The sequence below is a fragment of the Eriocheir sinensis genome, chromosome 7 (assembly GCF_024679095.1).
Source record: "Eriocheir sinensis breed Jianghai 21 chromosome 7, ASM2467909v1, whole genome shotgun sequence".
NCBI lineage: Eukaryota > Metazoa > Arthropoda > Malacostraca > Decapoda > Varunidae > Eriocheir > Eriocheir sinensis.
The window spans coordinates 18,279,401-18,305,180 of record NC_066515.1 but is presented as its reverse complement, the minus strand read 5'-3'; the positions used below and the strand labels follow the sequence as shown (position 1 = coordinate 18,305,180).

The window sequence follows — 25,780 nt, the reverse complement described above, 5'->3', positions numbered from 1 at the left end:
TGAGTTGGAGGTGGGCGGAGAGTTAGGAAATAGTGATCACAGAACGGTTCGTTTTAGCTTAGACCCGCGAACCAAACCCAGTGTTAGTGCCAGATTTTAGAAGAGCAAACTACGAGGGGCTTCGAAGGCATCTTGAAGGGGTAAACTGGGATAATTTAGGGATTCATGAGGGCCAGAACTGCGGATTGGAGAGCCAGGAGAACCAGGTAGAAATGTCTTACAATAATTTAGTTAGAGTAATAGTAGAGGGGCAAGAACAGCATATACCACAGCGAACACTTAGAAAAGAAAACAATGATCCTAAGTGGATGACTCGTGGACTAAAACACGAGATTGGGTTAAAGAAGGGAATTTATCAGAAAATAAAGAATGGGGAAACACATCTCAGGAGCCGGTACGTCGAACTATCAAGATTAGTTAAGAAAAACACCAGGATAGCAAAAAAGAACTATGAGATCAAAGTAGCAAATGAGGCGAAAAGTAATCCTAAGGGCTTCTTTCAGATGTATAGAACAAAAACACGGGAGAAAATTGGACCGCTGAAAACAAACACAGGGGAGCTAGTAGAAAATTACGAAAATATGAGCACATTGTTGAACGACTACTTCCTTTCAGTATTCACACAGGAGGATCAAACGACTATACCGGAAAGAGTTCAGGTGTACGAGGGCGGGGATGGCGATAAATTGAGGGATATAATCATTACCAGGCAAGTAGTTCAGGATGAGATAGATAAGCTTAAGAAGAACAAGTCGCCAGGTCCTGACGGGATATTTCCGAGGGTATTAAAGGAGTTAGGTGATATAATCAGTGATCACTAACCGACATCTTTAAGATGTCGGTAAATACTGGCTATGTGCCGAGCCTATGGAAAGTAGCTAATGTGACGCCGATTTTAAAAAGGGGACAGGTCAGTTGCTTCAAACTATCGCCCAATTAGCTTAACATCGGTTATAGGGAAGATGCTGGAGTCCATAATAGCCAGGAACATTCGGGAGCATTTAGAGAAACATAGCTTAATTCACGACTCGCAGCATGGGTTCACAAAAGGTAGGTCATGCCTCACCAATCTCTTGTCCTTCTACAATAAAGTATTTGAGGCGGTTGACAGAGATGAAAATTATGATGTAATCTATCTTGATTTTAGTAAAGCGTTTGACAAAGTTCCTCACCAACGACTGTTGCTTAAATTACAGGCTCACCGAGTAGAGGGTAAAGTTTTGAACTGGGTCAAGGCGTGGCTTAGCAATAGGAAGCAAAGAGTGCAAATCAATGGTAAAAGATCTGATTGGGGATGTGTTACGAGTGGGGTCCCACAAGGTTCGGTATTAGGTCCACTTTTGTTTATTATTTATATCAATGACTTAGACACAGGAATTAGTAGTGATGTTAGTAAATTTGCAGATGATACCAAGATCGGTAGAGTAATTGAGTCGGATCAGGACGCTAGTATTCTCCAAGGTGAACTCAACAGATTATATGACTGGGCGGATAAATGGCAGATGGAGTTCAATGTAGGGAAGTGCAGTATTCTGAGTGTAGGTAGGAACAACCCCTCACATAACTATTGCTTAAATGACACTCTCATAAGTAGGTCTGGGTGCGAGAGGGATTTAGGTGTCTTAGTGATCTCTGATCTCCGTCCAAGGGAACAATGCATTCAAGCTAGAAATCGAGCTAATAGGGTACTGGGATTTATTTCAAGGAGCGTAAGCAACAGAAGCCCAGAAGTCTTCCTCAAACTATATTTAGCATTAGTTAGACCTCATCTTGACTATGCGGTTCAGTTCTGGTCACCCTACTATAGAATGGATATCAAAATGTTAGAATCGGTGCAGAGGAGGATGACTAAGATGATTCAGGGGTTGAGAAACTTGCCATACGAGGAAAGACTCAAACAGTTAAACTTGCATTCTCTAGAAAGGCGAAGGGTGCGTGGAGACATGATCGAGGTTTATAAATGGATGAAGGGCTTTAATAAGGGAGACATTCATAAGGTTTTGTTGGTAAGAGAACCGGGTAGGACACGAAGTAACGGGTTTAAACTGGATAAATTCAGATTCAACAGGGACATAGGCAAAAATTGGTTTACTAACAGGGTGGTGGATGAGTGGAATAGGCTTAGCAGTCATGTGGTGAGTGCCAATACAGTTGTCACATTCAAAAATAGACTAGATAAATTCATGGACAGCGATATTAGGTGGGGTTAGATACACGGGAGCTGCCTCGTACAGGCCTACCGGCCTCTTGCAGACTCCTGCGTTCTTATGTTCTTATTACTAAAGAGAAACAGGAGGGAGACAGAGTAGCCATGTAGGGAGGAAGGAAAGACAAACACATCTAACAACATACAAGACTGACTCACCACATACCATACAAAACTGACTCACCACATAACACTATATCAAATTAACTCACCAAAACATAGCATACTGACTCACCAGAAACCATACAATCCTGACTCACCACAAACCATACAATCCTGACTCACCACAAACCGTACAATCCTGACTCACCACAAACCATACAATCCTGACTCACCAAAAACCATACAATCCTGACTCAACACAAACCATACAATCCTGACTCACCACAAACCGTACAATCCTGACTCACCACCATACAAAGCTGACTCACCACAAGTTGCCATCGTTGCCACAGCCGCGAGGAACAGGAGAGTCTGGGTCGCCATGTTGTTGACGGGGCGCAGGTAAACACAACCTGAGGGGCGGACACAAAGACAGGTGTGGTTTAATCAAGGGAAGGAACGTCACTCCGCCAACCGGGAAACCAGGAGAAGTGAGCGAGGGATTGCCGGGAGAGAGAGAGAGAGAGAGAGAGAGAGAGAGAGAGAGAGAGAGAGAGAGGGAGAGGGAGAAGGAGAGTGTGAGGTGTGGGTGTAAGTGTGAATAGAAGAAAGGTTATTTAGATAAAGGGAATAGGAAATAAATGTAAGGTGGGATAACAGTTGTGAATGTATGAAGAAGAGAAAGAGGAAGAAGAGGAGAAGTAAGAGAGAGAGAGAGAGAGAGAGAGAGAGAGAGAGAGAGAGAGAGAGAGAGAGAGAGAGAGAGAGAGAGAGAGAGAGAGAGCTTCCGGAAAATACAAACGTAATAGAATTTTACTCCTGAAAATTAGCAGGTATGTCCTAACTCTGAACGTAAACGTTAATTAGAGAGAGAGAGAGAGAGAGAGAGAGAGAGAGAGAGAGAGAGAGAGAGAGAGAGAGAGAGAGAGAGAGAGAGAGAGAGGGAGAGGGAAAGAGAGAAAGTCCTCTATTTTATCTAAACGTGTAGGATTTCCTGACCCCAATTTGCAGCCTCCCCGCGCCGTGAAAACGTGTGCTGTGCTACCTATTATAGACCTGTCACATGTGTTACTGACGGGCGACATGCTGTGCCCCGGGGAGGAGGAGGAGGAGCAGGAGGAGGAGGAGGAGGAAGAGCAGGAGGAGGAGGAGGAGGAGTAGGAGGAGGAGGAGGAGGAGGAGGAGGGTAAAGGGGTAAGGAGCGGGTCAAGTGTCGTTTACATGCCACAGGTGTTGATGCTTGTGCTGTGTCATCCTATGGTGCTGAGAGAGAGAGAGAGAGAGAGAGAGAGAGAGAGAGAGAGAGAGAGAGAGAGAGAGAGAGAGAGAGAGAGCGAGAGCGAGAGAGAGGGCGTGGGAAATGTCACCTGTTAAAAAGAATGTTTATGGGATCAGAGGAAACTCGAGCAAAAGAGAACGTTTATGAAAAGTGATATATGCGTCCTCGTGTTCATCATACTGCTTCTGCTCGTCTTTCCGGATACCCTCTCCTATTATGAAGCCCAGATAAAAGTGTGTAACGAGATACTGCCTCAAGCATAAGAGAACGTTTAGAAAGAGTGATGTATACACCCCCGACCTCATTTCGCTTCTGCTGCTGCTGCTGGCTTGTCTTGCTGGGGGAACCTTCTATTGGTGAGTTCGGGAAAAAGTGTGTAACGAAATTCTGCCTTAAACAATAGAGAACGTTTTAGATAAGTGATATATGCATCCTCGACTTCATCATATGTCTTCTGCTGCTGTTGGCTTGTCTTACTGGGGGAACCTTCTGTTATTTAGCAAGGAAAAAGATTGTAACGAAATACTGCCTCGAACATAAGAGAAGGTTTGAGAAAAGTGATATGTACATGCTCGTCTTCATAATATACTTCTTCTTGTGCTACTGACTTGTCCTACTTGCCTTGTCTTATTATTTAACAAGGAAAAAGATTGTAACGGAGTACTCCCCCCAAACATAATAGAAGGTTTGAGAAAAGTGATAGATATATTTTCGTCTTCGTCATATACTTTCAATGGTACTGACCTGTCTTGCTTGTCTTGTCTTATTATTTAGCAAGGAAAAAGATTGTAACCGAATACTCCCCCCAAACATAAGAGAAGGTTTGAGAAAAGTGATAGATATATTTTCGTCTTCGTCATATACTTTTCTTGACCTGTCTTGCTTGTCTTGTCTTATTATTTAGCAAGGAAAAACATTGTAACGAAATACTGCCTCAAACATTATAGAAGGTTTAAGATAAGTGATATGAACGTCCTCGTCTTCATCACAGTGCTTCTGCTTGTCTCTCTGGGTACCTTCCCTATTATTTAGCAAGGAAAAGGGTGCGAGAAGGGATATTGCAAGCTTATGTCATGTTGAGGAAGGGACTGGGCGAAAAAAAAGGACCCTCTCTCCTGCCATGTCACCTTGCTAATTAACGCTAAGCAACCAGGTGAGAGAGACGAGATAATCATTATAAACTTAATTATCTATATGATTTTGTGTGAGTGATGAAATGCGTCGCGCGGGAGCTGGAGAGGGAGAGAGCGAGAGAGCGAAAGAGAAGCGAAATGAGAAAACACACTAAAAAGATGAAGTTAAGGGAGAGATCAGAGAAGAAGGGGAAAGGTGGAATTGAAAACGAAGCCGTGGAATAGAAAGGAAAAGAGAGGGGAGGAGGAAAAAGTGAGAGGGAAAGGGGAGAATGATTACAGCAGGAACGAGAAAGAAAGGGGAGAGAGAGGTGGAGGTATTGACAGAGGTAGTGATGGTGGTGGTGATGGGGGTGACGGAGGGACTGGTGATGGGAACGAGAAAGGAAGGGGAGAAAAAGAGCGTAAAATAGTATTGAGAGAGGTGGTGATGGTGCTGGTGATGGGGGTGACGGTGGGACTGGTGATGGGAACGAGAAAGGAAGGGGAGAAAAAGAACGTAAAATAGTATTGACAGAGGTGGTGATGGCGGTGGTGATGTGGGTGATGAAGGTGGTGTTAAGACTGTTGATTGGAAGTGAAGATAAACACAAGTAATAGCATTGTTATTACTTTAAAAAAATATAATAGTTCCAGGAGGGTGATGGGAAGGAGATTGAGGAAGGGCTTGTTAGTAGTGGCGATAGTAATAGTTATAGCAGTGGATGAGGAGAGAAAAAAAAGTTACAGAATAGTGAATAGTGTAAGAAAAGATAGCTAGTGGTTTTAGTAATATTTCTAGCAATCTTTTAATAGGTAGAAAAAGACAATAGGTGTGAAAAGGTGAGAAAAGACGAAAGGTAAAGCTTTTAGTATACTCATAACAGAGGAAAGCGATAAGAAGGCGAGGCGTGATTCAAACACTGATACAGACGGTGTTTATAGAGGCCAGGTAATAGGAAAGTCAGGTGATTAAAGTTGAGAGAAGACAGACAGGTAAAGTCCTTAGTAACAATCATAGCAGTGGTAACATTAGGAAGGCGAGGTAAGGTGCTAAAACAGATACAGAAGGTGTTTATAGAGGCCAGGTAACAGGAAAGTAAGGTGATGAAAAACTTAAGAAAAGACAGACAGGTAAAGTTCTTAGTAACAATCATAGCAGTGGTAACATTAGGAAGGCGAGGTAAGATGCTAGAACAGATACAGGCGGTGCTCATAAGGGCCAGACGTCAGGTGAAGGGAAATCAAGGAGGAAGGCGGATAGGCGTGTGTTGCCCGTGTGAGGGGGACTAAACCAGATCCCGCCACTGCCATTGGTGCTGCTGAAGGCCAAATGGAGTGCTAGAGGACCACTGTGCAGACCCTTGTTACCCGAGAGTCCTGTTTATTTGTCTCCCTCCTCTCCCTCTCTCTCCTCTCATAGTTGTCTACCTGCCTACCTGTCTACCTGCTTGCCTTCCTGCCTCTCGCTTGTTTGCCTCTGCCTGCTTCTCCTGACCTACTCTCCCGCCTTCCTACATTCCCTCCCCCCTTCCCTACCTAATTTCACGGATTCTTGACCTGGTTTCCTCTTCCCAGCCTTCATTTCTTCCTCATTCTCCGTTTCTTTCTCTTCCTCCACCTTCTTCACTTCCTCAATCCTTCTCCTCCCTTTCTAATCTTCCTTTCTTATTTCTTTATTCTCATCTTCTTTCCCCTTCTCTCTCTCTCTCTTCTTCCTCCTCCCCCACTTCCTTTTCTACTTTTCCTTTCTCTCTTCTTCCCTCTGTCCTCATCTTTATTTCTCCCTCCTTTCTCTCTCTCCTGCTTTTCTCTCTCTCCCTCCATTCTAGTTTGTTTCCTTCTCTTATTCTCTTCTACCTGCTTTTTCATTTTCTCTGTTCCTTCCTGTTTCTCAATTACATTTCCTTCCTTCCTCCTCTCCCCTTCATTCCAGCTTTCCTCCCTCCTTCATTCTTTTTTCCATCCTCTTCTCTTTTTTTTACCCCAACTTTCCTCTTTCCTTCCTCCTCTCCATTCAGTTCTCTCCATTTCATCCTCTCCATTCCTCCATTCTAACCCTATCTCTCAGCTTTTTCCTCCTGACAACTTCCTCTCCCTCTCTGTAGTTCTCTCCTCCTTCCTTTACTCCTCTCTCCCTCCCTCCTTCCTCTTTGTTTCTGCCTCTTCTTCTTCTTCTTCTCCTCTCTTTGGCCTTTCTCCTTTTCTTTTTCCATTCCAGTTTGTTTCCTTCTTTTATTCCCTACTTCCTTCTCTCTATTCCAATCTGTTTCTCTTTCCCATCCTTCCATTCTCCTCTCCTCCCTTTCTTCTTCATTCCATCCTCTTTCTTCCCTCTCTCCCTCCCTTTGTTCCAGTCTCTCCTGCCTCATTTCCTCCATTCTAACCCTCCTCTCAGCATCCTACTCCTCCGGTAACTGCCTCTCCCTCCCTCCTTTACTCCTAGCTCTCTCCCTCCCTCTCTCTCCCTGCCTCCCCCCTTGTTCCAGCTTCTATTCTACCCCTCCTTTGTATGCCTCCGCGATTCCCTGTCTATCCCCATACTGCCTGCATCTGTCCCTGTCATGCAATACTATACCTTGTTGACGCTCCCTCTCACACCCTCTCTCTCTGTCTCTCGCTTTCTCTGCCTCTTTCTCTATCCCTCTTCCTTCTCTTCCTCTCTCGATCTTTGTGGTGTATTTGGGTGTCTGTTTTGTCTTTCGTTTTCTGTTCTCTTTCTTGTTTGTGTTTATGCCCGGCTGTGTGTTGTTTATTGTTATTTGTAGTTTAGTTTACCCTGCATTGTCTCTATTGTTGTTCCCCCCCCCCTCTCTCTCTCTCTCTCACTCTCTCTCTCTCTGTTTTTGGTATCACGCTCTGTTTTTTTTTGCTTCCTCTAATTCACTTTTTCATCCTTTTCCTGCACCCTCTTCCAAAATTTCAAAGAGAGAGAGAGAGAGAGAGAGAGAGAGAGAGAGAGAGAGAGAGAGAGAGAGAGAGAGAGAGAGAGAGAGAGAGAGAGAGAGAGAGAGAGAGAGAGAGAGAGAGAGAGGACTCCATGACAACGTGAAATCTAAAAAAAAAAAAACTTCATGGAATTATTTAGCAGGAATATTCTAAACTGATAGCCATAAAGACCTTGAAAATTGGATATGGAGAGCACGAGAGAGAGAGAGAGAGAGAGAGAGAGAGAGAGAGAGAGAGAGAGAGAGAGAGAGAGAGAGAGAGAGAGAGAGAGAGAGAGAGAGAGAGAGAGAGAGAGAGAGAGAGAGACTGAAGGGAGGGTACAGGTAGGAATTTGCACCTGCCATTCACTTTCTATCCAGGTACCGCGGGAGGTTTAAAGGGCACGCTACGGGAATACACAATTTATGGCCACAGGTGATTTGTTAAATAGAAAGTGAAAATGGTTAACTTACTCCCAAAGAGTGTAAAAATATAAAAGTTACTCCTAAACTAAAAGGGAAAGTGCTCTTGATTTATGAACAGATGAAAGGGAAAAGTCTACACGTGTCCTTAGTTTGGTATATTTACATTATTTTACATTTATTCTTTGGTGAAAATAGTTAAGGTTGTCCTACAAAGTGTAAAAATATAAAAATTACTCCTAAACTAAATGGGGAAATTCCTCTTGTTTTTAAGTAATGGAAGGGAGAATATTACACGTTTCAAATATTACGTTCTGTTGTGTACTTTTTTCAGGGTGATGTTTTTTTGAGATTCTGGGGAGTAATAAAGAATAAATATGATGTTAGAGGCAGTGCTATGGCCGTTAATATTATTCCTACCACTGCTACTGCTGCAGGTGTGTATATTAATGAAAAGGGGAATATATATTATTGGAATCACGTACCTATGGGAGAGAGAGAGAGAGAGAGAGAGAGAGAGAGAGAGAGAGAGAGAGAGAGAGAGAGAGAGAGAGAGATTGTTCGTCACATATCATGGCGCGAGATAGGGGGAAAAATATATGTAAAAAAGCATTTTCTCAAACTTTGTGCATTTTTCCATATGAACTTCATGCATACTCATTCTCTCTCTCTCTCTCTCTCTCTCTCTCTCTCTCTCTCATTAGATATATAGTCGTTATTACGTTATCTTTTTTACGAACAATAGGGCGGAAAAAGTCGACGATTTACACCCCTCCTAAAATAATTTCTTCACATAACACTCCTCACTTTGTTTATCTCGCCTGCATGCCCGACGACTTACTGCCACTCCTAAATTTACTTCGCTACGAGAATGGCGAATGGTCGTTACGTACACACACACACACACACACACACACACACACACACACACACACACACACACGCAAACGCATACGCACACGCAGACGCACTCACACTCACACAAGCCCTCCTCCCTCACCCTCCCGTCACACACACACACACACTAACACACGAGATGGCTTCTGATAATTAAAAGTAAAGGGAATATATATCAGTTTAATATTCGCTCCGATAAATTAGCGTTTGGGATAAAAGAGAGCGATAAAAAAGACATATTTCGCTCCACTTGGTTTCCGGCGCCGTTGAAAAAGGTGACAATAGAAATTTTTAAGAGCATACATCAGGCGGCGAGCATTGCGGATAAAACGTTAAATAGTTCGGTCGGGTAGTTAGTGAATGGCTATTGTTTTGAGGCGATAGGTTCCGCGTGCGTCGGCCTCCCGTTACCCGGAATGTGCAGGTGAAGGGAGGAGTCACAGGTAAGCTTTAAACCTGTCTTTTGCGGCATCAGAATGATTGACCACAACACGCAGACGCCCGCAAAACACTTGATCGTCTCTCTTTTTATTTACGTTTCTTTTTAAAGGTGACGGCGTTCGAGGTGGGTTCTTGACGACCTTGTTAAGTCTCTTTATGCTTCCTCTCTCTCTGTTTCTCCCTTTGTTTAGTCGCTGTCCCTCTTTTCTGCATACTTAGTCACCCTTTCCTTGTCGTCCCTACCACAGACTCGGGAAAATCTTCTCTGTCTCTCTTGTTTAGTCTTTATTCTCCCTTTTCTTCATACTTAGTCTCCCTTTCTCTCTCCCTTATCATAGGCTCAGTATGATAATGTTTTTGTCTTAGTTACTTCAGTCTCCCTTTTCTGCAGTTTGTCTCCCTCTCTCTTTTTCTTTCCTATCGTAGCCATAGTTAAATCGCTTTCTCCCTCTTTTTTTTTCTGGCTTTCTTGAGGGGCTTGGATGGTAGTCGGCCCCAGCCCATCATGGCGCAGGCAAGTGTTTTAGAGTGGCGCCATCCTTTCTCGTTTAATGTTATTCTCACTTTTTCTTCATACTCAGTCTCCGTCTCTTTTGTCTCTTAATAAAATTGTTTCTCTCTCAGTCTGTCTCCCTTTTTTTCATACTCAATCTCCTTTCGTCTGTCCTAGTAGATTAGTGTTTCTTCCTCGTTAGTCTATTCTCAGCTTCCATGGCTCCTTGCTACTCTCCTGCCCCTCCCCTCAGCCGTCCACCCACTCTCTGAACCCTGAACCTTGATGTCTCTGTGTGATGTCAAGGAATCAGCTGGTTTTAAAAGGCGTCCATTAATTTCAGTTCCTTGCCTCCTTTGATACGCCTCTGTCGAAAGGTTAATGCTGTGAAAAGTCTGTCTCTTGCGCCCCGTTGAAAAGAGAGGAAGGGTGAACCAGGTGGAAAAGAATAGAAAAAAAGCTTGTCTCTTACACACCGTTGAAAAGAGAGGAAGGGTGAATTAAGTGAAAAAAAGAAAGGCCTGTCTCTTGTGTAGAACTGAAAAGAGAGGAAGGGAGAACCGGGTGAAAAAGAGGACAAAAAGAAAAGCTTGTCTCTTGCATCCCGTTAAAAAGAGAAGAAGAGTGACCCAGGTGAAGAGGACAGCGGGGTGAGGAACACATCAGAGTTTTCGTCTCATTATAAATCCTTAATATCGGGTGCTGGTGATATGGATGACGTAATGAAAAGAGGTTAAACTTAATGAGATGCTGTTAAAAAAGTACTGATCTCGATTTGGCTGCTTCTAATTTCATCTCTTCAAAATTTTCATTAGTGGAGTTATCGTCTCATTATATACCTTTCAAGTTGGATGCTGGTGATATGGAGGAGATGAATTAAATGTAATGCTGTAAGGTCCCTCTCCTGATCTGCCTGCTTTTATTTTCGTCTCGTCTGTGTTTCCAATCGTCTATGTTTTCAATCGTCTGTTTTCAATCGTCTGTGTTTCCAATCGTCTATGTTTTCAATCGTCTATGTTTTCAATCGTCTATGTTTTCAATCGTCTGTGTTTTCAATCGTCTGTGTTTTCAATCGTCTGTGTTTTCAATCGTCTGTGTTTTCAATCGTCTATGTTTTCAATCGTCTGTGTTTTCAATCGTCTGTGTTTTCAATCGTCTGTGTTTTCAATCGTCTGTGTTTTCAATCGTCTATGTTTTCAATCGTCTATGTTTTCAATCGTCTGTTTTCAATCGTCTGTGTTTTCAATCGTCTATGTTTTCAATCGTCTATGTTTTCAATCGTCTATGTTTTCAATCGTCTGTGTTTTCAATCGTCTGTGTTTTCAATCGTCTATGTTTTCAATCGTCTATGTTTTCAATCGTCTGTGTTTTCAATCGTCTGCGTTTTCAATTGCCTATGTTTTCAATCGTTTATGTTTTCAATCGTCTACGTTTTTAATCCTTGTTTCGTCTGTGGTTTCAATCCCAATATGACCTTGGAATCAAACACAGTGACACTAGCGAAGGGTGTTAGAACAAGGGCTTGAATATGACCCAGAAAAAAGCCTCTTATTTATATTTACTGTTTATTTTGTTTTGTTTTTCGACTGACGTTTAAGTTTTAGTCTTGTTATGACCTTGAATACGATATCTGCTCCTCCTCTTTCTCCTCCTCCTTCTCCTTTTTCTTTCTTCCTTTTCTCTTGGGCCCACGTGCCTTGTAATTTCCTCCTCGTCTCCTATTTTCTCTCTCTCTCTCTCTCTCTCTCTCTCTCTCTCTCTCTCTCTCTCTCTCTCTCTCTCTCTCTCTCTCTCTCTCTCTCTCTCTCTCTCTCTCTCTCTCTCTCTCTCTCTCTCTCTCTCTCTCTCTCTCTCTCTCTCTCTCTCTCTCTCTCTCTCTTCTCCTCCGGGCATTGCTTATCTTCCTTCTTTTATCCTCAGGTTCTGTTTCGTCTCTCTCCTCCTTTCCTTTGTTTCTCTTCATTAACATCTTTTCCTTTTTCCTTCTCTCTTTCGTTTCCACTCCTTCCCTTCCTTTGATTTTGTTCATATTTGCTATATTCTTTATTGCTCTCTCGCTTCTACCGTCCATTTTTTATTTTATTTTTCCTTTATTGACTTTCTTCCTCCCTATTTCTTCTATTTTCTTCATTCGTATTCTATTTTTTCATTTTTCTTTCCCTTTAATATCACTTACCTTTCCCTTCCTTCTCTTTTTCTTTCCTTCTTTCTTCTCTTTCCATTCCTCCCTCCATCACACCCTCTCTTTAGTACTTCCTCCATTTATTTCCTCCTCCTCCCAATCCCTTCCATCTCCCTCCCTTACTTCATTTCCCATTCCGCTCTCTTTCCCTCCTACGCCCATTAGAACTTCCACTATTTCCCCTCACCTATCCCTCCTCCCTCCCTCTCTCTGCTCTCTCTTCTCCCTCTCCCTTCCCCTCCCTCCTTCCTCTCCCTTTCACCGCGTCTGTCCAGCTGGTTCCCCAATTCTAGTGTGGACGGGGCGCCAAGAATCTCTAAATATAACTTTCAATTTCCCCTCAAGTAAAGTTAGTGAAGAGGGACTAATGTAGGCTGAAGAGGAGGAGGAGGAGGAGGAGGAGGGAGGAAGATAGGAGGAAACAGAGGGAAGGAATAAAAGTGAGAGGAACCAAAGTAGGAAAGAAGGAGAAAGAGAGGAAGGAGGAAGTGTAAGAAGAAGAAGGAAGGAAGGGAGAAGGGTAGGAGGAAGAAAGGAGGAAGGAGGAAAGGTACAGTGGAGTGGAGGATGGAGAGAGAAAATAATGGGGGCTGAAAAGTAGGGAAGGAGGAAGAGAGGGAAGGAGGGAAGGAGTGGAGAGATGTGGAGGAAAGAGAAGTGAATGAGGTTTATGCTGAGTAATGGAGTGAAAAATAGCAGCCATGAGAGAGAGAGAGAGAGAGAGAGAGAGAGAGAGAGAGAGAGAGAGAGAGAGAGAGAGAGAGAGAGAGAGAGAGAGAGAGAGAGAGAGAGAGAGAGAGAGAGAGAGAGAGAGAGAGAGAGAATGGAGGAAATAATAGGAAAAATAGAAGAAATGCTGTGTTGGCAGAAGAGAGAAATAAAGAAAACGGAAATAAGAAAAAAATCAAAAGAAGGGAAACAGTGAAAATGAGAGAGGGAAAAAGGAAAATATATTACAGAAGCGAAACAAAGGGAAGGAAGAGAGGAAACAGAAGCTGAGGATAAAAGAAGGAAGAATAGCAATGCCCGGAGGAGAGAGAGAGAGAGAGAGAGAGAGAGAGAGAGAGAGAGAGAGAGAGATACACTACTGGTTTGGACTTTAATAACCCGAGATTCCGTGTAATTATGTAGGACTCGAGTATCTACTGAACACCTGGAGCTACACACACACACACACACACACACACACACACACACACACACACACACACACACAATAGTAGTCAGGGTTCATCGTTCTCCACTTTGTTCTTATTGCTTCTCTCTCTCTCTCTCTCTCTCTCTCTCTCTCTCTCTCTCTCTCTCAGCTCAGACAGGTAAAGATAATAATAAAAATAATAAAAAATGGTCTGAAAAACAGGCATCGTTAAAATAGTATTGTCAATTCTTTATCCTTTTTTTATTAAGTCTTTTATGTTTATTTCTTATTCATTTATTATTTACTTTATTCCTCTATTCTTACTGCCTGTTTCTCTCCTCTGTTGTATACAAACGGAGAAAGGAAAAGTTTAAATGGTAGAAGGGAACAGAAATACAAGTGTGTGTGTGTGTGTGTGTGTGTGTGTGTGTGTGTGTGTGTGTATGTGTCGGTATCACCTGTGGAAAGATAAATGCAATCGACCTTCTTTTATAACGAGCAGGAAAGGGAACTCACCTATAATCCCTCTCACACATTTTTGTTAGCTGTTATTTTTGTTCTCATTTGCAGACTCGGGCAGCTGAGGTTCGTTAGAAGAATCAGAAAAAAACAGATGTGTGTGTGTGTGTGTGTGTGTGTGTGTGTGTGTGTGTGTGTGTGTGTGTGTGTGTGTGTGTGTAAGCGGGATATTCTCTACAGCGAAAGGGAATTGATACATACTTTCTTTTTACTTCGCTTGTTATGTTTGTTTCTTGTATCGCCGGGAAAAGTTGTTGGTCGCTTTCTTTTGTTTGTTTGTGTGTTTGTGTGTGTACCTTGGGTGGTGTAAGTTTTGAGTGCACAGCCCTGGAAAAACAAACCTGAGAGAGAGAGAGAGAGAGAGAGAGAGAGAGAGAGAGAGAGAGAGAGAGAGAGAGAGAGAGAGAGAGAGAGAGAGAGAGAGAGAGAGAGAGAGAGTGAGAGAGCAAGAGAGAGAGAGTAAACTTTTCTGTATCTTCCGGCGCTGTTTCTCCGCTTACTTTCCGCCTTTTCAAAACTTCTTCTTTTTGCTGCTATTGAGGTTTATCCAAGTCCACTTTTTACCCACTTCATCATCATCATCATCGTTCTCTGATTCCTCTTTCTTATTTCTTTCCTTATTTTCAGTGCTGCGTCGCGATCCTTTATCTAACCTTTGCAGTCGTCTCTTATGATTCTTTGCTTTCTTTTTTTACCTCCTCCTCTTTCCTCCTTGTATTTCTTGTTCTTGTTCTTTTCTTCTTCTTTTTCTTCTTCTTCTTCCTCTTCTTCTTCTTCTTCTTCTTCTTTTTCTTCTTCTTTTTCTGTCTTTTTCTTCTTCTTCTTTGTTCTCTGACTTTCACTCGTTATCTTTCTTTCCTTTTTTTCAGTGTTTCTTTTTCATGATATATTTTATCTAGTTTTTGTAGTCTTATATTTCCTTTCTTGCCTTTTCTTCTTCGTCCTCCTTCGTCCTCCTCCTCCTCCTCCTCCTCCTCCTCCTCCTCTTCCTCTTCCTCCTCCATCTCCTCACCTGGCTCCATTTGCACCTGGGGTCTCGTGGGAACTTGATGGAGAGAAGATTACCTGAACAACTCCACCACTTTGACATCAAACGCACCTGAATTCTGATCTACTCCTCCTCCCCTTCTCTCCTCCTCCTCCTCCTCCTTCCAACTTTCCTCCTAGGCTTGTCTCCCCTCCAAGTCCTCCGCCTTTTCCTCAGACTTTAATTATTGTTAAGAACTTCTATTAATATCACTAACAACCTGCAACTGCTACTACTATCACTACTACTACCACCACCACCACCACCACCACCACTACTACTACTACTACTACTACTACTACTACTACTACTACTACTGCTGCGTCATACCTTACCCCGTTTTCTTTTATTCGCGATTATTCTCATTCGTAGTTTTGGTCTTGAAGTTTTATTTGACGTTTGAGTTGTGTGTGTGTGTGAGAGAGAGAGAGAGAGAGAGAGAGAGAGAGAGAGAGAGAGAGAGAGAGAGAGAGAGAGAGAGAGAGAGAGAGAGAGAGAGAGAGAGAGAGAGAGAGAGAGAGAGAGAGAGAGAGAGAGAGAGAGAGAGAGAGAGAGAGAGAGAGAGAGAGATTGTATCGCTGCTCTCACAAAGTTTTAATCTCCCTTTGCCGAGGAAGGCGCCGAGACACGCACACCTGGCGCCTACCTGTAGCACCTGACGGGTAATATTCACACCTCAGCGACGGCAGGCGATTAAAACTTGGGTGGAAAAGGCTTTGAAACATCCTCCGTCACAGGCTTAAGATGACAAGAGGGGTCGTTCACGTCCTGCCTTGATGTTCACTTTGGACGCGCCTCCGGTTTACTGCTACTGCTGCTATACTACTATACTACTACTACTACTACTACTACTACTATACTACTACTACTACTACTACTGCCACTGCTACTACTATTACTACTACAACTACAACTACTACTACTGCTACTTCTACTACTACTACTACTACTACTACTACTACTACTACTACTGCTCGTGCCATAACAAAAAAGTAACGAAAACACCAAAACCACCACCACCACCACCACCACCACCACCACCACCACCATCATCATCATCCCTGCACTGTTTAATTTCGCTTCCTATTCAGTTTCTCTCATTTCCGGTTCCACGAGTTTATTCGTTTTTTCTTTCTTAACTTCCGTCATTATTGCTTTCCCCACTTAGTTTTTTTTAACCTTCCCTTATTCATTCGTTTATTCTTTTATCTGTTTATCTTATCGTCTGTTAATTAATTTGTTCTATGTGGGTTGGTGGTGATGGGTGACACTTTGACCGGTATTTTAAGACAGTTTGGCTTCTCACATACACTATTTTTAAAGGTCAAAGAGGGGGGTCATTCAGGTTATAACGAGTAATTCTTTAGCTTCACGGTATAGAGGAAGGGTCAAACTACCACCAGGGTTATAAAAGTACTCCTGGAAATGACCACAACTGCTACGAGAGCCTTGTCAAATATGTGTTTCTTTAGGTTCATGGTACAGAGGAAGGGGCACACTACCACCAGGGTCCTAAAACTACTACTGGAAATGCCCAAAACTCCTACGAAAGCCTTGTCAAATATGTGTTTCTTTAGGTTCATGGTACAGAGGAAGGGGCACACTACCACCAGGGTCCTAAAACTACTACTGGAAATGCCCACAACTCGTACGAAAGCCTTATCAGATATGTGTTCTTGGGGGACGAAATGCTTTATAATACGACCCTTTGTGATTAGTTTTGTTTAAGGTGATGTTCTGGCTAATGGTTTGTGTGACTTTGGAATATATCGTCATTTCTCGTTCGTCATTTTCGTTGGTTTATGATGCTTCGTTTTATGTGGACTCTCCTTTATCTTATCAGTCTTTCTCTTCTTTTTTTTTTCGCTCTCATTTTTTCCTCTTTTCCGTGTAACTGTTCTTTATCTTCTCAATCCTTCTCTTCTCCTTCTTTCTTTCGATCGCATTATTTCCTCTTTTTCGTGTAACTGTTCTTTATCGTCTCAATCCTTCTCTTCTCCTTTTTTCTTTCGGTCGCATTATTTCCTCTTTTTCGTGTAACTGTTCTTTATCGTCTCAATCCTTCACTTCTTTACCTTCCTACCTTTCTTTAACTCACTTTTCTCCTCGCTTTGTTTTACTTCTTTTTCTCCTTTTATTCTCACCTTCTTTACATCCTCATCGTACTTAACTCAAAGACAGAAGTGGGGAGGAAATATAGGAAGACGAAGGGAAAGGTGGAAGAGGAAGGGAGGAAGAGGAAGAAGCAGGGAAGGAAGAGGAAGAGGAAAGGGAGGAAGGTAAAGGGGAAGTAGAGAAAGGAAGGGTAAGAGGAAGATGAAGGGGAAGGGGGAGAGGAAAGGGGAAGGGGATGAGGGCTAGGAAGAAGGGGGGGGGGAGGGAGTGGCGTTAAAATGACAAAAAAAGCTAAAAGCATTTCTCTGCGTTAATGTAATTGATGTTTGATGTGGCACCTCGCCTCTCTCTCTCTCCTCACTAATGCATTGCCAAACTGAAAGACTCGAAGACTTTATACACCAACGGCTTTTTAGATGATGTAGATTAACTCACATAATCTATTGAGTTAATTGATCGACGAATTTATGGACAAGAGAGTTAATGAAGCTTATGAATGAAAGTAATTATTAACTGGCTCGACAGAAAGGAAGTGGTGCATGTCTTGAAAACGACCCGAAGAGGCAGGCAGTTGTATCCATAGAGAGTTCAATAAGTTAGTGGACTTCGCAGACAAATTAGGAAATATATGAGCTAATAAAATGAAAAGAATCGTCAAAGGACTTTATTGGAGGTAAGAAAAGGATCAGGAGAGACAGGCAATTGAATCTATAGAGTGTTAGATTAATGTACTACACACAGAGAAATTAGCAAATGTAGTTAGGTTTACAAATAAAAATAATTACATTTGCAAACTTTATCGGAGGTTAGAAAGGGATCTGGAGAGGCAGGCAATTGAATCTATAGAGTTGATTAGGTTAGTGGACTTCGCAGATAAATAAGAAAATGTAGTTGAGTTTGTAAATGAGAAAAAGTCTTTATTGGAGGTAAATAAAATGATCAGGAGAGGCAGGCTCATCAATGTATAGAGAGATCATTAGGTTAGTGGACTTCGCAGACAAATCAGATAATGTTGTTGAGTTTATTAATGAAAAGAATTACATTAACTGACTTTTTCGGAGTTTAGAAAAGGATGTGGAGAGGCAGACAAATGAATCTATCGAGCGTTCACTAAGTTATTGGATTTCGCAGACAAATAAAGAAAATGAAGTTGAGTTTGTAAATGAAAAAAAATACAGTTAGCTCTATTGGAATTAAGAAAAGGATCTGGAGAGGCTGGCAATTGAATCTATTGAGAGTTAGATTTATGGACTGAACAGAGATATTAGAAAATGTATTTGAGTTTGTAAATGAAAAAAAAATAATTGGCTCTATTGGAATTAAGAAAAGGATCTGGAGAGGCTGATAATTGAATCTTTTGAGATTTATGGACTGGACAGAGAAATTAGAAAATGTAGTTGACTTTACAAATGAAAGAATTAATTGACTTTATCGGAGGTAGAAAAAGGATCCGGAGAGGCAGGAAATGTAGAAGTCTGTTGAAGGAAAGAACTGCACAGACCAATGGAAATATACTGACCAATTGAATGTATGTGAGAGGAGTGTCTGTGTCTTGAAGATGATCCAGGAAGGCAGATAATCTATAGCCTGTTATCTAGCGAGTCTCACACAGGCAAACGAAAAAAAAAGAATAGTGGAGTCTATGGCGGAAAATGATTAACTGACTGACTGTATATGAAAAGGAAGGAACATGTCTTAATCTTTCGGCTTTGTAGTCTGTTGAATTAATGAACTAAACAGACACAGAGTTCAGAACGGAAAAAAAAGGATTAAATGACTTTATGAGAGAGAGGAATGTCTGTATCTTGAAAATAACACGGAAATGCGAGGAATCTGTTGGTTTTGTAGTCTGTTAAACTGGCGAACTAAACAGACAAATAAAAAAAAAAATGAAGCTTAAACGAAAAAAAATAATTAATTGACTTTATGAGAGAGAGGAGTGTCTGAACCTTGAAAATAACACGGAAATGCGAGTAATATGTTGGTTTCGTCGTCTGTTATATTAATACACTAAACAGACAAATATATCGAATAATGGAGTTGAAACGAAAAAGTAATTAACTGACTTTATGAGAGAGAGGAGTGTCTGAACCTTGAAAATAATCCGGATATTAAGAGCCATCTGCTGGTTTTGTAGTCTATGAAATTAACGAACTAAACAAACAAAATTAGTAAAGTTTATAACGGAAAAAAATAATTAAGTGACTTTATGAGAGAGCGAGGAATGTCTGTCTTGAAAATGATCCAGAGGGAGAGTCTAGTCTGTTTGTGAGGAATTCTTTACAGAGACACGGGATAACTTGGCGCTTCAAAGTTTATCAATTAAAAGGAAGAGAAGAAGGAAGGAGGAAGAGAGGAGTGAGGAGGATGAGGACGATGAAGATATACAAGGAAACCCCCCTCGTCCTCGCCGCTCCTCCCCCTCCCCCCACGAAAAGATAAAAAAAGGAGGGAAAAATAGAGAAAAATTCCGAATTCGCAATCAGAGGAATGTGCGAGGAGGTAGTTTTAGAAAATGAATGCAATCAGAAGTAATGCATAAAAGAGAAGACGCGGGAAAAATGAGAGAATGAAGAGGGAAGTAACAATAAGTGCAACACAGCAAGTAAACAAAGGAAATATTGAAGAAGATAAAAAACACAAACAGACAATACGATGGTGGAAACAGGAAAGCAAGGAAGATAACGCCATTTTTTTTTCAGCAAAGGAGACAGTTCAAGGTCATAAAAAACAACAATAATGAAAAAAAAAGCCCACTACTCACTGCTCCTAAAAAGAGTACAGAGGAGTGGCCGAAAGAGAGGTCAATTTCGGGAGGAGAGGTGTCCTGATACCCTCCTCTTGAATGAATTCAAGTCGTAAGCAGGAGGAAATACAGGTGAAGGAAGATTGTTCCAGAATTTACCAGCGTGAGGGATGAAAGAATGAAGATGCTGGTCAACTCTTGCATAAGGGATTTGGACAGTAAAGGGATGAGCTTGAGTAGAAAGTCGTTTGTGGCGAGGCCGCGGGAGGGGGGGAGGGATGCAGTTAGCAAGTTCAGAGGAGCAGTCAGCGTGAAAATATCGATAGAAGATAGAAAGAGAGGCAACACTGCGGCGGAATTTAAGAGGTAGAAGACTCCCACTCTCTTCCGAAAAAATAGCTACATGAAAACTGAAAATGGAAAGAACGACGACTGATTAAAAAGAAAAGGTAAAACAAGACAAACATTAATCAAGCATGGAGAAGAAGAAACTTGATAATGATAAAGACGAATAAAGAAGAGCCATCAATATTTATCAATACTCTCAACTTAGAAGCAACGATGGATATGTTAAAATAGAGAAAACTAAAAGAAGACAAACAAATAAATGATGAAGACGAATAAACACAATAATAATAATAATAATAATAATAATAATAATAATAATAATAATAATAATAATAATAATAATAATAATAAAGAGGAATAAAGAAGTACTACAACGACTTTTCAATCTTCTTAACTTTGAAACAACGATGAATAGATGTTAAAAAAAAAAGAAATTCAGAAACAAGATCTACAAAAAAGCATGAAAACAATAAACACGGTAATGACAATAAAAAAAAAGAAGAATAAGAAAGTACTACAACGCCTTTTCAATACTTCTAGCTTGGAAATAATGATGACTGTATATTAATAAAAGGAAAAAGAAGCTATAAAAAGACAAATATATAAAGGATGCAAAACAATAAACAATAATAATAACAATAATGAGAAGAAGAGCTGAAGAACCACCACCAAGATCATTCAATACCCTCAACGTTTCCCCACAAGATTAAAACCGAGGCCTCACTTTCCCCGTGCCGTCCAATCCTATTAATTTGGAGGAGAGAAGAATATAGGAAGAACTTGCGGCAATAAATATCTTCTTCCTTTCTTTATTATTCGTACCCTGGCCGACAGAGGAGGTTCCGAGGAGGGTAGAATGGGTACAACATATGTGGTCTGGTTAGCAGGTGGGAGGGATGACGCAGGGATAGACTGGGTACAAGGTAATATGTGGAGCGGGTAGCAGGTGGGGAATGGCATTGAGTATAGAAACATAGAAGGGTTGTGTATTGAATATAGAAGGTGGTCTTATAGTTGTGGTGATCTGTGTAGTGGTGAGATGACTTGTTAGATAGGGTATAATGTGGAGTGGGTATTGGGTGGAAGATAACGGAGGTGGGTAGAATATAGGTTTGTGGGAGTCTTATTTAGTGGTGAAATTACTGAATGAACTTGGTGTAACATATGTGGAGTTGGTTAGTGGGACAATAGATGTATGTATGTGTGTGTGTGTGGGGGTATTGGGTGGAAGATAACGTAAGGGGATGGAATAGAGGTTTGTGGGAGTCTTATTTAGTGGTGAAATTACTGGATGAACTTGGTGTAACATATGTGGAGTTAGTTGGTGAGACAATAGATGTGTGTGTGTGTGTGTGTGTGTGTGTGTGTGTGTGTGTGTGTGTGTGTGTGTGTGTGTGTGTGTGTGTGTGTGTGTGTGTGTGTGTAATGTGTAGTGTGAAGGGGTGGAATAGTGTATGAGATGGATGGAATGGTAATAGAGTGACTTAGCATGTATATGGGAAGGAGTTTGGGGTGACTGTGGTGGCGAGGAGTAGGAGTCGGAGGAAGAGGAGGAGGAAGAGGAGGAGGAAGAGGAGGAGGAAGAGGAGGATGTGGAGGAGGTGATTTAGTGCACGAAATTAAAGCCCAGGTAACCCATATATTGCAAGATGTTAATTAATTGTGGGGAGGTGAGGGCAATGAGACGCCAGGTGACAATGGGAGTCTGTGGTTATTACGTGCGGAGACAAATGATTAAAAGGTGGATATCGTGTCCGCACTCAACCTTATTAGAGAGACGAATGATGGAATGGATACAGTCTATGTGGTTTGCCTCACTGACTTATTAAATGGATAGTCTACGTCACTTGTCTTAGCTAGTGACTGATTCGTGTATGTATGTATAGAGAGGAATCTTGGTATTTAAAAATGGTCTGAGGATGCAGTCCATAAGGTCCGTCAAAAATAGCACGAGGTATTTAATTAAAGGTGACAAAAGGTGTGCTGCAGGTTTAATTATGAGAGTCAGCCGTCAAAATGGTACTAAGGTTCTTGTGTATTAGAATAAGATCTGGGTCCGCGTTACAAAAAAAGAAGTCAACTCAAAATGCGAAAATAATGAACCCTCCACTGAGAAAAGTATATATATAAATAAATAGATCGGGAAGTAGAGAGGAAGCAAGATAGACTGTAAGCAGGTAGAGAGCAAAGTTAATGAGATGGGAGATAAATAAGTAAGGTGGTTATCAGGTAGGCAGAGAGGCAGCTCAAAATGCAAAAAATAACCTCCACAGCGCTTCTTCCCCCGTCAGAAGAGGAGCCGAAAGAGAGTGTCAGATTCCATGATACGATAAGGGTATGATACGATATGATAAGGCTCATATGTAATAGAATAAGATCTGGGTTCGTGCTACAAGAAAGGAGGCAGCTCAAAATGCGAAAATAAATCATCCACTGACCTTCTTCCCCCAAAAGAGAGGGTCAGATGAGGTCAGAAAGGTTTGACACTCCTCTTAAAAGCGTGCAAGTTATTAAACAGTGTATGTCTAAGCTTGATATACAGTCTTGAGAGATGAATTATGGTAGGCAGTTATATAGATAGGCCAAGAGTGATGGTCACGTACAATTAAAAGTAAGAATAGTCGAAAGAAATAGTCAGATTCCGTTAGAAAGTCTGAGGTATATAACTACAGGTGCATCAAGGTGTGTAGCAGTATAGAGAGACAGGATGATGAGCAAATAAAGACAGTGAAAATTGCAGAAAGAGAGAGTCAGATCCAAATAGAGTGAGGTATTAAGAGATGAGTCAAGGTGTGTAGAAATATAGGGAGACAGGTAGAGGAAGGAGGAGGAGGTAAAGAGTAGGTAAAGGGTAAAGGTAAAGCTTGATGAAGAGGGATGGGCAGGTAAAGATGAGAGTAAGAGTAGACGAAAGTGAGTCATTCAGTTTGAGAGTCTGAGGTATTTAACTGCAGGTGAATCAAGTAAGAGAAGGAGGATGAGGCATAGGGTAGATAAAGGGTAAAGGTAAAGCTTGATCAAGAGGGATGGGCAGGTAAAGATGAGAGTAAGAGTAGACGAAAGTGAGTCATTCAGTTAAAGAGTCTGAGGTATTTAACTGCAGGTGAATCAAGGTAAGAGAAGGAGGATGAGGCATAGGGTAGATAAAGGGTAAAGGTAAAGCTTGATCAAGAGGGATAGGCAGGTAAAGATGAGAGTAAGAGTAGACGAAAGTGAGAGTCATTCAGTTAGAGAGTCTGAGGTATTTAACAATTGAGGTGAATCAGGGTGCAGGTAAAAGGTGATAGCCAGGTAAGTAAGGGTTAGATTCAATTAGCGAGTCTTAAGTGTTTAATAAAGGTACAGGTAAAGGATGATAGGCAGTTAAAGATGACTCTAAGCATATAAAGGAGAATAAGCTGACACCGACCATTATGTGCAGACACAGGATAAAGTCATAGCCGATATATTTAAAGCTCACGTGCCTAGCAGAGCGAAGGGCCACACGGAGCTTTCATGCGATCGGTGGCGGAGGTCGGTACAGGGAATGAGCTTGATTAAGTGTAATTATGATTAGCACAGGTTGTTTGTAACACTAATGGCGCCTGCGGAACGGGGTCATAAAAGCGGAGGAAATATTCACTGTCTTGTTAATGTGTTTGGGCGAGTGTTATGAGTTTATTCAGGTACATGTGTAGGACGGAGAGGAGATAGATACAGGTAGATAAATCGACACGTAGATAAGCAGGTAGGTAGGTAAGTAGGTAAGTATATAGATAGATAGATAAGTAGGTAGAGGGGTAGGTAAATTGGTAGGTAGATAAGATGATAAATTTCTTGGAAGTTGACAGGTAGGCAGTGATTGGTTTCTCTACCTGTTGTGTGGTTCTTGAAGTCGACTGGTAGATAGTGAGGCAACCAGGTAGATTATTAACTAGTCTACCTGTTGTGCGATTCCTTAAGTTGACAGGTGGGCAGTGATTGATATCTCTACCTATTGTGTGGTTCTTGAAGTCGACAGGTAGATAATGAGACAACCAGGTTGATTATTAATTATTCTCCCTATTGTGCGATTCCTTAAGTTGACAGGTAGGCAGTGATTGGTTTCTCTACCTGTTGTGCGATTCTTGGAAGCTGACAGGTAGGCAGTGATTGATTTTTCTACCCATTGTGTGGCTCTTGAAGTTGACAGGTAGGTAATGAGGCAGCCAGGTAGATTATTAATTATTCTACCTATTGTGCGATTCCTTAAGTTGACAGGTGGGCAGTGATTGATATATCTACCTGTTGTGTGATTCTTGTAGTCGACAGGTAGATAGTGAGGCAACCAGGTAGATTATTTTGTTACTTATTGTGCGGTTTCTTAAGTTGACAGGTGGGCAGTGATTGATATCTCTATCTGTTGTGTGATTGTTGTAATCGACAGGTAGATAGTGAGGCAGCCATGTAGATTATTTTGTTACTTATTGTGCGGTTCCTTAAACTGACAGGTAGACAGTGATTGATATATCTTCCTGCTGTGTGAGTCTTGAAGGTGGGAGGTAGATAGTGAGACAGCCAGGTAGATGCATATGCTTACCTGTTTTGTGTTTCTCGTCTCAGGTGTTAGATGCTCCTCGCTGTTACCGTTTACCTGGGTTAGAGAGACGAACCAATCACGCGTCGGCTTACAAAGGAAACCCGGCTTTGTTGAATCATTGGTGCTCGTCTGTATTAATGAATTGTTTGCCTCTGCGTTACGCCCCAAAACTGATCGTCACACATTTTGGCGCCGCGATGCTGTGTTTGCGGAGGGCGGCCGAGGAGGGAGTGTGTAAATAAACGAGACAAAAAAACACGAAAGAACAAATAGAGCAAGGTAGACCACAGTGCAGGGATTGGGTGAGTGATGCTGAAAAAAAGTTGCTGTCTTTACCACTGGAGGGTGAGGTGGTGATAAGGGTGGTGATGAAATGGAGGCAGGTTTGAAGAGGAGGAGGAGGAGGAAGAGGAAGAAGGAAGAAAGAGAAGGGAGGGAAAAGAGAAAGTGGAAAAGAAAGGAAGAGAAGGGAGAAAAGATGAAGGAAAAACAGGAAGAAAGAAAGGGAGACAAAAAACTAGACAAAAAACACACACCGAAGAACAAATAGAACAAGATGGACCACAGTAAAGGAATGGATGAATATTGGTGAGGGAAAGAGGAAGATGCCGGGTTTAGGAAGGGATGGAAGGGGTGTGGAAAGAGGGACGAGACTAAAAACATGACAGAACAAATAGTAGAAAACAGAACCCTATGGAAGAGGCTCAGAATGGGATAATATTGGTAAAAAAAAGGAAGGTGTGTTTACCAATGGAGGCGGAGGAAGGGGTGAATGGAGTGTGTAAAGAGAGAAGAAAAAACCCATTAAAGAACAAATAGTACAACAGACCACTATGAAAGAGGCTCAGAATGGGATAATATTGGTAAAAAAAGAGGAAGGTGTGTTTACCAAGGGAGGCCGAGGAAGGGATGGATGGAGTGTGTATAGAAAGAGAGAAGAAAAAACATTAAAGAACAAATATTACAAAAGACCACTATGGAGGAGATTCAGACTGGGATAATATTGGTGAAAGGAAGAAGATATGTTTACCAATGGAGTTCGAGGAAGGGATGGATGGAATGTGTAAAGAGAGAGAGAAGAAAAAAACAAAAAAAACAAATAGTACAACAGACCACTATGGAAGAGATTCAGACTGGGATAATATTGGTGAAAGGAAGAAGATATGTTTACCAATGGAGTTCGAGGAAGGGATGGATGGAGTGTGTATAGAAAGAGAGAAGAGAAAACATTAAAGAACAAATATTACAAAAGACCACTATGAAGGAG

At 41.6% G+C, this 25,780-nt stretch overlaps 1 protein-coding gene across 1 annotated transcript in view; it reads right to left on the bottom strand.

The window, feature by feature from the left end:
* Window positions 1–25,780, bottom strand: part of LOC126993851 (basement membrane-specific heparan sulfate proteoglycan core protein-like) — a 63,091-nt gene that overhangs the window by 27,939 nt on the left and 9,372 nt on the right. The window contains exon 2 of the mRNA XM_050852994.1: window positions 2,638–2,721. Within this exon, the coding sequence (XP_050708951.1) occupies window positions 2,638–2,692 (55 nt within the window). The 5' untranslated portion in view covers window positions 2,693–2,721. The remainder of the gene's footprint in view (window positions 1–2,637; window positions 2,722–25,780) is intronic.